Below are 13,380 nucleotides of genomic sequence, written 5' to 3' on the forward strand. Positions count from 1 at the left end.
GCTCACAGCTCCATTTGGTATGGTAAAGTTGAAATCCAAAGTCCAGCAGAGCGGCTGAAATCCCTTGGCGCAGCATTGGAGAAATCGTGGGGGGGGGTGGCGGTACACGAGACAACCGCCGGGCAGCAGGAAGTTGCCAGCTAGCCATTTCCATTTTGTAGAGAGGACGGTTTCATAGTGGACTTCTTTCCTTTTAGGTTCATTGGTGTTTCTCTGTGGCAACAGGTTCTGGTTACTTCATCTTGGCTAATAATGCAAGAGGAACCGTAGGTTGTGTCTTGTGCTCTGTGCATTGCAAACTGCTCTTCTTGCCTAAAAATAAATGAGCGAGTAACCCCAACTTTCATCTTAGCGGATTTGTCTCAAAGCCTGAAGGTCGGAGCTATCTCTTGTCCCCCTTCCAGTCTGATGACTGATCCGTCTCTGGTTTTTGGAAACTGATCCTTCAGGACAGTCCTTTTATAAGTATTTTTTTTTTTTTTTTTTAATGAAGAAACTGCAGTTTGTAGTGGTGTCTCCCCTGAGTATTTTCAGCAAATTTCATTAGGCACCTTCATAAAAAGCTTCCGTAATTCTCAGTTTTGCTACAAGAACTGGTCCACTTCGGGAACCAGAGTGCTGCTTAAAAAAATAAAAAGGAAGTAAAACAACTCATCGTTGTAATAAATTGAAAGCATTTAGATTTTAGTTTGTTCTTTTTTCTTTGTAACCTATCCGTCATCCTAATTCCAGAACAGCAAGGGATGCTACTGAGATCTTGCCCCGTCGTGTACCGATGAGTCGAGGGTTGGAAAAAGGTGCATTCTGCCCTTCTTTCTGGTAAGCCCCCTGCTTGCTACTTGCCATTCGAGCAACTGAGAGTGGAAATGTTCAGACTTCAAGCTGGCCCTCGTGCAGCTGTCGACGCACAAGCAAGAGATTGATAAGGAGCTCAGTTCCTCCGTGGCTGCAATTTTCCCTTTTCCATCACCTTCTCCCTGTTTCAATTGCTGTGCGAGGCATCACAACGTCGACACTTCGAGAGGGGAAGGGGAGAGCCTGGCCGCTCGTTTTAAAAGGTGACACGCAAGCGAGAACCATCACGGATGTAGGTTAAATGCACCTTGTTCTTCCCTCTCCTCTTTTGGCAGTTGCTTATCGTAGGCTACATGCTACCAAAAAAAGAAGCGTTCAACAGAATTGCTTGCACAATGTTTCGCGATCCGTGCCAGGAAACTAAGAAAACAGGAAGCAATGATGGATGTTTCCTGCGGGGTACGTAGAGTGTCCCTTGGAGATATTGCAGAGTGGACAAGTGGGTTAAATTAGCACGTGGCAGGCTACATAAGATCATAAGATGCTACATTCCTTTAAAATAAATGAGTAGTGCTGAGTTAGATCTTTTTTTTTGTCTTTTTCCCCAAAAAAGCTACCTTTTTCCTCAAAGGAAAAATTTTAAATTGAGGGAAAACAAAACCAAGTTAGCATGCTACTTGCAGTCAGGTGGAGTGAACCGGATCAGAGAGGCTTGCGCCAGGTTTCTGGGTGGGAAATCCGTTGCGACGTCGGACTCCCGTTCAAAAACGACTCGATGAGTTGCCGTAACAGTCTTGGGGCTGGTAGTCACAGGACTTGCTCTGCATCACAGGGTTTCTGTTGGTTTTTGTTTTGTTTTTTTCTCTTGATTCTCCTTTTTTTCCCTTCCCGTCCCTGTCCCCTTGCTCCACGTTCCCCCTCCCTGCACGTCGGGATGGCGAGGTCAGTGAGGAACGCGGCAAGAGAGCGTGTTTTTTGGGGGAAGGGGGGAAAAAAAGACAGAATATTTACAGCTGTTCCACAGAAATGTTTTGGTAGGTTGAGTTGCTTTCGTCCCCGTCCCCACCCCAGCCTCTCCCAACAGCCCCGATCCCCACCCCTACGGACAGGAAGGACTCGTGGAGCTTTCTAGAGAGGACTGGGAGAGGCGGCGGGTGAGCGGGCCGATACTGGAGTCTGCCAGCGAGGAGGTGGGGAAGAGTTTGTACCAGCCTGTGACCATGTTGGACAGGTCTAGCTCCTCCAAGACGATCTGCGCCATCCCCATGAAGCACTTGTGGTCCATGCGGCCATAGTCTCCCCACACGATGACCTGAAGGGAAGAACAGGGGTTAGCTGGGTTGACCGGGTCCCGCGCTTATAAGGAAAGCCTGGGAGACCTGGGGTCATTCAGCCTGCGGAGGAGAGGAGGGAACGGGTATTCGGTAGGCGACATCCATTGCAAAAAAAGTTGGTTGCAAAGAGGGCCGAGATCAATTGTAAGGGGCTCAGATTGCAGCAGGGGAGAGTTCGGGTCAGTTATTGAAGAAGAGCTGCCTACCCACGATGGTGGCTGAGCTCTGGAACAGATCGGCTGGGGAAAGTGTGGTGTCACCACCATGCGGTGTTTGCAAGGGCATGCTGAACAACCAGTTGTCTGGGGTGGTTTAGACTGGGATGGTCCTTACGCAGAAGGATGGACTAGACATGACCTTTCCAGTGCCCCTCCGGCCCTGTGTTGCTCTGCGCCTAGGCAGGGCTGCATACCAGAGGAGGAAAGCTGGATAGATCTGGGGATTTTCTTGCCCTTGTTCCTCCCACCCAACCGTTCTTACCTGCGGGAAGGTAGGCAAGCCCTTCCATAAATGTGCCTGTTGCCATTTTTTGTTGGCGGGGAAGGGTGGTCCCAAGACAAAAGGAATGGGTTTCAAGGTTCATGGCCTTGTGCATATATCTAAAATGGAGGGAATGGTCAAAAGTCCTCCCATCCCGGGGTCAATGCCCCTTTTGGCATAGCAATGCCACTCCAAGGCAAAGCCGCCATTCAGACTCATGTTGAGCCAGTGGGACTGGGGCGAGGGGAAGTAACTTGTCTAAGTTCATGGAGGGGCAGAGCTGCGGATGGACCCCAGGAGTCCCAAACTGCCAGACACTGTTCTGCCTCGTCCCTGTGAAGGAGTCCCAGGTTCTGCAGTGAGGCCCGCCTCGATGATGTCCCACCTCCCCTTGCCGTAACGCTACTTCACCTGCAGCACTTTGCCCTGAGGGCCCTCGTCAAAGAGCAGGGCCTGCTGATACAATGGGTCACAGGTCTTCTTGGCTGTCTTGGTCTTCTTTTTGGCCAAGCAGGCTCCGTTCTCCAACAGATAGACTTTAACATAGGTCGCTGCATCGGCAAAAATAGAAAACAATGAAGAGAGAGATGGACAACAAGCTCTCGCCATCATCGATGGCAACCGTTGGTTTTGGCCCTCTTTTGCAGTGGGGAAACTGAGGCACACTGCAGCACATGCCCTGCACTATAGTGGGAAGAGTGGGTGATTTGGGAATGGGGCATTTGAAGGTAGGTCCCCTGGCTGGTCAGAGGTAAGGTCATGCCCTACTTTGTTGTAGAGCTGTTGTGCTAGGACTGAGACATAGACACCTACCAGGGATGGACTTGGAGCCCATCTTCGGCATGAGACCCCTGGCCTGTATCACTTCCACCTCCAGCTGCCCATTCCTGTCGGTCATCCCAATGTGGACATCACCTAGAGCAGACAGGAGAGACATGAGACTCAACAGCCTTATCAAGTGCCATCATGTGTGAAGGATGCATCACACTCAGCTGAAGCCATGGATCTTCACTGTATGCCCATGTGTCCAAACATGCTCCAGCAAACAACCCATCATTGCCCTTGGGTTCAATAGCCATGCCCTCTTTGTCTGCTGGTCTGGGGCTTCCTCCACCATCCTGCAGCTGCTCTAAAGCCTCGGGTGTGCTGCAGAGCCAAGTCCTTCATGCCCAGGGTCTTGGAGCAGCTCGGGTGCTGGAGCTTGGCTGGAGCATGGAGCTGCTGGAAGATGGGCTTCCATCTTGAACAGCTTAGAAATAACTGAAGAGCTGTCGGACCCCTTTCTGGAGAAAGTTGGGATGGGAGCATGTCTCAGAGAGCCTAGGCACCTTACCAGAGCAGGGCAAAGTGGGAGAGCATTCAGAGGAGGGCAACACCTGCTGGGCAGCCATCCAGGGGCCAAGCTGAGCATGCTAACACAGGATGTCTGAAACATCCAGGGTCTTGTGTCTGTCCATGCACATCCACGTCTCTCCGTCCATTGCAAAACACACCTTCCCCCCCCAACCTGAAACAACCGCTTGGGAGATTGCCGCCTGTTGGGGATGGGTGTGCTAGGAAGACAATTCAGCAAGAACTGGAAAGCATTTGCAGGCACCTAAGAGCTGAGGACACGGTGCTGGAGTCGGGGGTGAGGGAGACCGCAGGGGTCGTCGGCCTCTTTCTAACTGCAGTGTGTTGTGGGTCCAACTCTGGATGAGTCCCCAACAATTAGTTTGCTACAAGTCTGGGGTGGAAACTTGTCCTGCCTCAGCTGCAGCTCGTTTTCGGGGGGGGCTGCTAGAGAATCCTAGAGAGGGTCCATGTCTCCATCCAGGCTTCAAGATCCCTGAAGGCTCTTTGGCATCAGACAGACTCCTTCCACCACCCCTGACTTGCACCTACCAAGGCCAAATCCTCCCTCTGGTCTTACATCTCCTGCCCTCGTCTAAACCTCTGATAGAAGGCAGGGCAAGTTGGCACCTTAAAGCACTAAAGAAATTCAAGGTGCCGCCCTGCCCTACCATGACTTTGCACCAACACAACTAACTCTTTCTAAAACTCAGAGTCTTTGTGCGGGTCATTTCTATCTTTGGGCAGAGATCCGAGGAAGGGTACGGTGAGACCCAAAAGCTTCTCTCGAGTCTATCCCAACCATGCAGCTGGTGCAAGAAGGGATCACCCACAAAAATCCTTGATTTTTTGGATTTTGTGCCCGTTGCTTTCCTTGGCTGGCAGAGGGCAGCAGAGGCCCATGCGTTCTCCCGCTGCAGCTGCAACAGAGAGCGGCTCAGCAGGGAGAGAGTTTGGTTTGCAGGAGCAAGAGGAAGCAAAGACAAAGTCCTTCCCCGGCGCCCTTGCGCAGGGACCAAGCATCCAGCAAAAATGACATGACCTGCAGCAGGGAAGGCCACGGAGGGGAAAAGAGAGACATGAACCAGAAGGGCTATAAAGGGAGAGAAAACGCTTCCAAGGTTGCAATACTGATGCCTTCTACTGCTTGCTTTGGCCAACGCAACACCTACACCTGTGAGCCTCAGGAGTGCATAGCAGGTAGGTCCCATCACTGGATGGACACCTTCTGCCACCATCTCCTGAAGCCTAGGGGGAGGGAGCAGGTGACGGCAGCATGTTGTCCTGGGGTTTATAAAACTTGGAAAGCTTGGAGCAAAGTTTGCTTTTAAGAGGCAGGTGGGACTCGAGGCAGGGCACCCCACGAGAACTGGGAGGGTGCTGACAAAGATGACTGTGGCTACGGCAGGGAGTGTCAGGGATGGAGGGTGAATAGCTCGGGGGTTTCCCTTGTGCCCTAAGGTAAAGTGGCTCCTTTCCTTCTCTGGTCTCAAAACTGCTAGAGAAACATCTATTCAAAAATGGCATTAAACACACAACAGCTCCCAAGATGAGCTGGGTCCTGCCTCCTGCTGCGGGGAGGGGCGCGGAGGCAAGACCGCTCTGCTATTGAAGGCCTGGCTATTCCTCCAGCCGCCGAGCAGGTCTCCAGACCACCCATCCCCTGTTCGGATGATCTCTCCGATGCTGGTTTTCTCTGCTCCACTCCAGAAGTGGCAGAATTTCACTGCAGAGAGGGCAGAAACCCTTGGACAGGACGTCATCGGGGGAAAAGGGGGCCTGCTTCACTCAAAGCAAGAGCATCGTTTTAGGAGCACGGGGCTAGAAGGGGCTGCCTGAGCTGCTGAGTCCGGTCCCCTGCGTCTGCAGGCAGTTGTGAGCCAAAGGCATCCCCCAAAGAGCTGCCCGGGACCCTCGGTTGCAGCTACAAGGCAACTACACCGAGGAGTGCAAGATACAGGCTGGGCACAGAGAAACACCGCTCCTTCCTCCCTGGGCCAGGGGGTGCCCCCACCCTCTCGTGCCACGGGGACTCACCCATCGGAGGTGTCGCCAGCGTCTGACGGCCCACGATCTGCGCCGGCCCCAGCCCATCTAAGAAGTCGCTGAACTGGCTTTCGGCTCCCAGGCGGGTGGTGGGGAAAATGAACCTGAAATTGGGGTGAAGGGAGAACAACAGGACGTTTGGGGTGAGACGTGCCCCTGCAGGCATGGGGTTTTGGCCCCCAGGCTTTTGTATGGGGAAGCATGTCCTGCCCAAGGGTCTCAAAGCAGGGGCCCATTGATGCAGAAGGGGAAACTGAGGCACGGGAGAAGAGAAGCACCTCTCTACGGTGCGTCAGTGGCTGAGCTGCGAGTCGTGGAGCTCGCCCATCCACTGTCCAGACCCAAAAATAAATCCAGTTACTGGGCTCTGCCTTCTGGGGGCTGCTCTGAATTGTTCATAACCCTGTGGTCCTGCTGGGCTGAGCCCAAGGGCACCCGTCCTTCCTGTTTCCTTGGAGAATGGCTCAAAGCGAACCCCATCGCTCAGGGCTTGCTAATGAGGCCAGGTGAAGCCCAGGAGACTACCGCCCTAGGCATCCTCCTCATCACAGAGACCTCCTTGCTGCCTACATCAGACCAGCTGCCGCAGCCCAAGGCATGTGCCCTGGAGAGAGCTGTGGCCTTTGAGCCCACCCGGGACCATCTGCGTGTCCTTGCTCCTGCACCTGGATGCCCACCCCCAGCCCCGAGCCCGGGCCTTACGTGCCGTCGGAGCTGTTGCTGTTGGTGCTGCCATCGGTGGACTCCCGGCTGCCCTGCCGCGTCACCCTGCTCCTCATCTCCACCGCGATGCCAGTCTCTGTGCTCCTCCGGATGTTGCTGCGCAGCTTCTTGGGACCGCCATCTGCAAGGGGAACGTGGGCGACATGGGCTGAGAGATGCCCCTCTGCCCCCCTCCAAGGGATGGGAGCCCAGTATCTTCACCCGGCCCCTCTCTGCATCCTCTGGGGGTGACAGCACATGGCCAAGCCCCCTGGACAGGGAGGCTATGAGGATCCCTGCTGAGTGTGGCCTCCAATGCAAGGAGATGCCTGGCTTTTGCGGGCACGAGCCCACGTTGCTGACCAGGCCCTCGTGGGGTTCCTGTAATCCAACTCCGCTCCTCTGACCCCATGGCACTGCCAGGGTGAAGCTCACATATGCAGGAAGCCTGGCATTCCTGAGCTGTTCCCAACCTGGAACAGCCCTGCTGAGAAAGCAGAAGCCACCCCCGATACCATCCTTGCCACCCCCAATACCCTCCGCTTTGGCTCTGCTGAATACAGAAATAACACAGCCGCCTAAAAAAAACAACCCACGTGCCATTTCCCCAGGGAAGGAAAGGATGAATCAGCTGCACATGACAGATGCTAGACACCTCTCCCAGCTCCGCTGCGTCGCACTTAGGGACCACGGCAGAGGCAGCACCCCCTGCCTGAGCGTGGCAGGAAGCAGGGATGGGCACTGGTGTGGGGGAAAGGGTGTAATCAGGAGGGAGGCAAACCCTGCTGCCGTGGCAAAGCGGGCAGCTTGGCTCAGAGTTGTTTCCCCTGAGCCAAGCTCTCCCCTGAGCTAAGTCTGTCGGGGCCAGGCAAGTCCGCACCGCTGTCCTGGAGCCTGCTGGACACCAGGACCTTGAGAGCACCTCCCGCACGGCGGCACTGCCATGTTCCCAGGTGCGGGTGGGAGCATCCTTCCCTGAGCGCGCAGGGTAGAGGTCCCGGAGGAGGCAGGCTGCTGGGCTGGGTGGAGCCGACAGCCACCCCCATCCGCTGCACCCCCTTGGGCCTGATTCTAGGACTTAGGAGCCTGAAAACCCCCTCCAGCCCCTCTGCCTGCTCCCTGCCGGTGTCGCGATGGGCAAGTCCAGCCCCTGCCCTCTCACTGGTGCCATGCTCCAGCCGAAAGGCTTCAGATCTCCTGAGGGACGTGGCCTTTGCTACTGCCCTTTCCACTGCCGCAGCAGGGAGTGGAGAAAGAGCTGGCTGTGGTGGTCTGCCCTGCACAGCTGCCCCGGGGGTGCTGGGAGGCAGAGGAGAGAATCAAAGGGCTCCAAGCAGAGAGAGCATCGCAGCAGGGCCCCAGGGCCGTGTTGGCAGCGGGCTGCCCCTGGGCCTTTGATCCATTATTCACCAGGGAGCCATGCAACCTTTGCATAAAAGCCCTTCAGGCCCCTTTCATGTGCCCGCTCCCCTCTCAGCCGGGAAGGGCATCGCTGGCATGTCCCCAGCATGAGCCTTGCTGTGCTCCCCCTTGGCAGGACCCTGCTGCTCAAGATACCCCCTCGCCTCGAGCTCCAGGAAACCTCCTGCCCCTCTGACCCCAGCCTCCAGGAGTCACATCCTTGTCTGGCAATAGCAAATGAGACCCATGCACAGGAAGCCCCCGCAGCAGGTGCCCACCTGTTATACCTGCAGTAGATAGGACACCACCCTCATCCATCCGCTCTCCATCACTTATAGGAACAGAGTCCTGACAGTAAGCACACAAGCTGCAAGGAAGAGCCCCCCCCCCTTCTACGGGGTCTGCACTGAACAGAGACATCCTAAACTCAGCCCACCGGTAACCAGTCCACCCCCGCCCGGTGCCCAGCCACAGCGAGCTGCGAAGCATGCGGCGGAGGTTTTCATGCGAGCAGGCCACCTGCCGAGCCGATCGAGATCCCAAAATAAACTAGGCTATATTTAAATGCACCCAACGCAGAGCGTGGCTAGGAGCCTCCACTTTTATGGCACTGCCAACTGCGGGGGCTGGACTCCCTCTCTGCGGAGATGCAGCCTAGTGGTCCTCTCTCTCTGCTGGGATGGCCTGGATGCTTCCTCCCACACACCTGGCGTTTTGCTGGGAGCCTCCAAAGGGCCAGAATCCAGCTCAGGTGCTGAGCTGAACTCAGAAACGTTGGGGATTGGTGAACACTGAGCTGAATCTGCACCAAACACTAGGAGCTGCTGCAGGAGCAGTGAAACCCTGCCTGAAATCCGGGTTCCCCCTTTGAGATCAGCCCCGTACGCATCATGGGCAAAGCCCCGGACTTGGTGAGGCATCAAGCCCCACATCCGGCTGCTGGAAATCCCACGGAAACAGGTTTGGCTGCCCGGTGCAGCCTGAGTGATTGCAAAGCCACGGTATCCTAATGTCGGAGCACTGCACCACACTTCCCCCCTTGCAAGAGAGTGCTAGCCCTGCCACTGTGCTGCTGTGAAACAGAGGTGCTGGGGGGCTGTGACTTGCTCAGGATCCCACAGAGTCAGTGAGATGAAGCCAGGCACTGAACCCAGGTGTCCCGAGCCCCAGCCTAATGGTTTAACCAGCAGAAGAGCAAAGGAAGCAAAACACGGGGAGACCCTTGATGCAGCTCCTAGAAAAACCGACCTGGACACAGGTGCTGGGACGCAGCTTGCAAACTCCTACTGCCTCGGGGCCGGCAACTTCTTTTGCTCAACAAGCAAAGCCCCAGTCAATTTTTCATGGTTGCCAAGATAAAGGGCAAGCAAAAGATCAGATGCCGCCTGAGCTGGCCAGTTATCAGGGTGATTTTGCAAGCGGGGAGCACGCTCTGGTTGGATTCCCCAGCAGGACTATAAGCTGCTTGTTCCCTGGCTAGGAGCCTGGTTTTGAAATGATATGATTCATGTGTGCAAATATCTAGTTGGTTCAATAAAATACATCACCTCTTCCACGAGTTGGATTCCCTTTTGCCTCTAGACCCATACGGCTACAACCTGGATGCCTGATGTTATTCATGAGTAGCACCACTGCCACTGCAAGAAAGAGCCAGGGATTTCTTTTCTGCCCTGAAGGCCTGCCTGGCAGGCCAGCCAAAGGTGTGGGAAGGGGGTTGCCTCGCACAGAGTTTGTTCTTCCTTAATCCCCCCTCCTCCACCCTCCTTTCAATTTGACTCGGACTCTGTGCAGCATCTTCCCCATCAGGGTTGCCATGGCGATGCTGTCTGCAACGCGGCGGGACCCCTGCAGCCACCCCCATGGTCCCCTCCCTGCTAACGGGATCAAGGAGATGCCACGGAGACCTCCCACCCGCCGGGGTGGACAAGAGAAGGAAGGCATCAGATCAGCTGGATGAGTGCGGAAGAGGGGGAGCAACTGAGGAAAGGGTTGGGGTCAAACAGATCATTACTGGGGTCACACAGATCATTACTCAGCTCCAAAAGCCCATCAGGGTGCTTGCTTGCTCTGCTCAGCACCATCCATTCAGCTGACGTGGGTGGCTCACCAGCTCCAGTGTCACACAGACGTGGGCTGGAAGTAATGTTTTGGCAGGGCCGGGGCCTGCCTTTATGCCCCAGTTCTTCCCTGGGAGAAAGGAGCTGGTTCTTCCCCCTGGGGCTGGGTGAAGCCCTTAGCCCAGCCTGGCTTGCATTCGCTGTTGCTTTTGCAACTGCTCCCTTGATTCACATTGTTTGCCAGAGATACGGGATGCTAGGAAGAACATGCACACGCATGCGGAAATGTAAGACGCCTCTATCTGTTGTCATGGCTTGTGCATTACTAGTCCCCACCCCATGGATGGCTTGAATGCAACCAGCAAGATGTCTTGTAGCAGCACGCCTTCTGCTTCCCTGGCACCCTCTGTGTGGGTATGGGGTGCAGCTGGCATTGCCTTGAGCATGCACGCTGCATGGCCTCAGAGCCTTCCCCCTGGCGGCACGGGTTTATGAGTAAGGAGGTGGGATCATTGGGCAACCAAAAGTTGTTTAGCGCTGTATGCTGTTGGCTGTGGCTGTGACTGCTCCTCACCCCAGACAGCTGCCTCCTCTTCCCCTCCGGCCCAGCCTGGGATACTTGGCCTTCCTGCAGCTCAGGGACAGTGGTGGAGGGGGATCATAGCCTTGGCGGGAGGTAAAATGAAGCGCTATCTCTTGGGCATAGCAAATGAGCAGGAATCTTATATCCCTTCCGCTGACCTTGGCCCGTTCACCTGTGTGCCTCGGTTTCCCCACTTTTTATACCCTCTTGTCAGACAGGGATGCATCAAGAGCTAACATCAGCATTAGGCAGAGGAAGGGAGATGAGTGGAAAGAGTTTGACCCCAGCCACCCTTCCACCCAGGGAGCAGTGTCCAGCTGGCTGAGCTGTCCCGTCGCATGTGTGCTGGGAGCAAGGTCAAATAGGCCTGTGAGCTGGAAGTGGTACCCCTAGCTGGTAAAGGAGGAAACCCATGCTTCTGCCAACAGCAAGGCTGCTCAAGTGGCCAAATGAAACTGCTCCTGCAGACTTTGGCCTTAGTGCAGTAGGACTGGATGGGCAGGATATCCTCCAGGATGTCCCCTTTGAGACTGCAGGGGAATCTCCCAGTCACTGTTTGCTAGAAAGAGGGAAGTCAGAGGGCATCCAAGCCCACCCAGGCTCTGGATCTCAGCTCCAGGCCCCATGTCCTACTGGTGTCCATTGGTGTCAACGGGGGAATTTGGCCCCTGGCATCTCCAGGGAGCTTCTTTCTCTTTGATGGATTTCCTTCGAACTTCCCGGTCCGAGTTGAACTCAGAGCCAGAGGCTTCACTTTTCAGTGCAGGGCCCCTGCAGACTGAGGCAGGGAGACTGAGGCTTGGCTCAGGAGCAAGGAGGTGGAGGAGGGACCAGGCCGCAGGGGGGACAGGTGAGAGATGACTGGGGCACCCATGGCTGGGACAGAGGTGGTGTCATGCCTCAGTGCGGGAGCAAAACCCAGTGCTCCAGGAGTGCAGGACACCCTTGATCTGCCACTTGAGAGCCGTGGATTTTGGCAGTGGGGTGGGCTAGACATCCCAAAGATGGCAACCGAGGAGTGATCCAGGGCCAGGGAAAGAACCGTTCCTTCTCCCATGTGCTGACAGGAGCAGAAGCCATTGGCCACCGTCCCAAATGCTGCAGCCGCTGGCTTGGAAATGCCCCTGCCCTCCAATACAAGCCCTGGTTACCATCCCCTTTGGCTCTGCTGCAGCCTCCTCCTTGGCCTTGAGGGGCAGGAGCCCTTGCAGCCCACAGGAGAAGGGCCACGCGGCCTGGCTTTGTTTCAGGTGCTGCAGCCTGAGCCAGCAGGAGGAAGGAGGAGACGGGGAGATGGAGCAAGGGAAGGAAACGGGAGCGAGACCAAGCAAATGGAAAAGCCGCGCAGCCGGGCGGGGATAATAAGCAGAGAAAGCAGGCAGAGCCACACGAGACTGCTCCCCTCCACTCGCCTGGTCCCAGATCATCCCCATCCGTGTTTCGCACTCGCCTCCCCCATCACCTTCCCGCTTCGGTCACAGGTTGCCATGCCAACCCCTCCCCATCCCTTCCTCCCCGCCCCCCCAATCTGGTTTCTTGCCCTCGCTAACGCTAATTTGCTCTGGCATCCCTCGGCTGCCCGTGGACCTGGTCCGCGGTTCATCACGTGCCCAGCTGTGCCGTGACAGAGAGCAGGCGCTGGCCGGGGGAGCATCTCGTGCCAGAGCAAATGACTCCTGCTACTTCCAGCCTGGCTCGCTTGCATGGACCAGCCCTGCCCTGGGCTTCAGCGGGGTCGTTTCCCATTTACCCCAAAGCGAGGGGGAGCAGAGCGCACCCCAGAGACTGAAATGGGTCTTTCGGGGGCAAGGGAAAGAAGCATCGGGGGTCCTGATTTCCACAGGGTGTAGCAAGGGTTTGCTTGCACTGGAGTCCAGGATGGGTCAAGTTCATCCTTGACACTTCAGGGACATAGTGAAGGTGCTGGCATGTAACCCTGAGAAAAGAAGGGGCCCGATTCTCTTCTTGGCCCCAGGCGCTCAGACCCTACGGGAGAGACGTAGGCTCCAGTGGCTGGAAGGCAGGAGACGGGAGCCAACCTGCTCTGTGCCATCTCCCCACCCAACTCCCTGCTGTCCCTGGAGGCCCATCCAGCCCCCAAAACATTCATTCTGCACATCTTCCACCCTCTGTAAACAGGGCTGAACCAAGCTCCTGACCCCTGAGAGTGAGTGGCTTGTGTCACTAGTCCCATTTTCCAGATGGAAAAACAAAGCCCCAGGTGGGGCTATGGTTTGCCCATCGTCCCACCAGGAGTCAGTAATATCTTTTGTGTTAGAGAGGACTTCAGTGGTTGTAAAAGGGGAGTCTCTCCCGAAGCTGCAGGACATTTGCACAGACCCTGTTGTTCTCTCGGGGTGCAGACAGCCAAATTTTCCCAGTTAAAAGTGAGGGGTGAATGACTGCAGATCTGCTGATCCACAGCAACTGTTTCGTCTCTCCTCTCTACCTGTGATATAACCTCTATCGTGCAAAGCACTGAAGTTAACTGGAGCAGTTTACCCCTGAACGAAACCCTTGGATGATGAGACAGAGTGGATCCATATAAGAGACACTCTGGATCAACTCACCCCGGGGAAGCACCCCTTCATTTTGCATTCGGTATATTTTGCCAGTTCAGAGATCCTGTGTGGACCCCTCTTTGCAGACT

At 55.6% G+C, this 13,380-nt stretch overlaps 1 protein-coding gene across 1 annotated transcript in view; it reads right to left on the reverse strand.

Annotated features, from left to right (window-relative positions):
• Positions 1-1,894: 1,894 nt before the first annotated feature.
• RIMS3 (regulating synaptic membrane exocytosis 3) overlaps positions 1,895-13,380 on the reverse strand; it is a 20,134-nt gene continuing 8,648 nt past the window's right edge. Inside the window, exons 2-6 of the mRNA XM_006031247.1 lie at positions 6,690-6,831; positions 5,979-6,091; positions 3,423-3,524; positions 3,021-3,160; positions 1,895-2,107 (exon numbers count right to left, since the gene is read on the reverse strand). Coding sequence (XP_006031309.1) covers positions 1,895-2,107; positions 3,021-3,160; positions 3,423-3,524; positions 5,979-6,091; positions 6,690-6,831 — 710 coding nt within the window. The remainder of the gene's footprint in view (positions 2,108-3,020; positions 3,161-3,422; positions 3,525-5,978; positions 6,092-6,689; positions 6,832-13,380) is intronic.

Source organism: Alligator sinensis, unplaced genomic scaffold (genome assembly GCF_000455745.1).
Source record: "Alligator sinensis unplaced genomic scaffold, ASM45574v1 scaffold994_1, whole genome shotgun sequence".
In the NCBI taxonomy this organism is placed as follows: domain Eukaryota; kingdom Metazoa; phylum Chordata; order Crocodylia; family Alligatoridae; genus Alligator; species Alligator sinensis.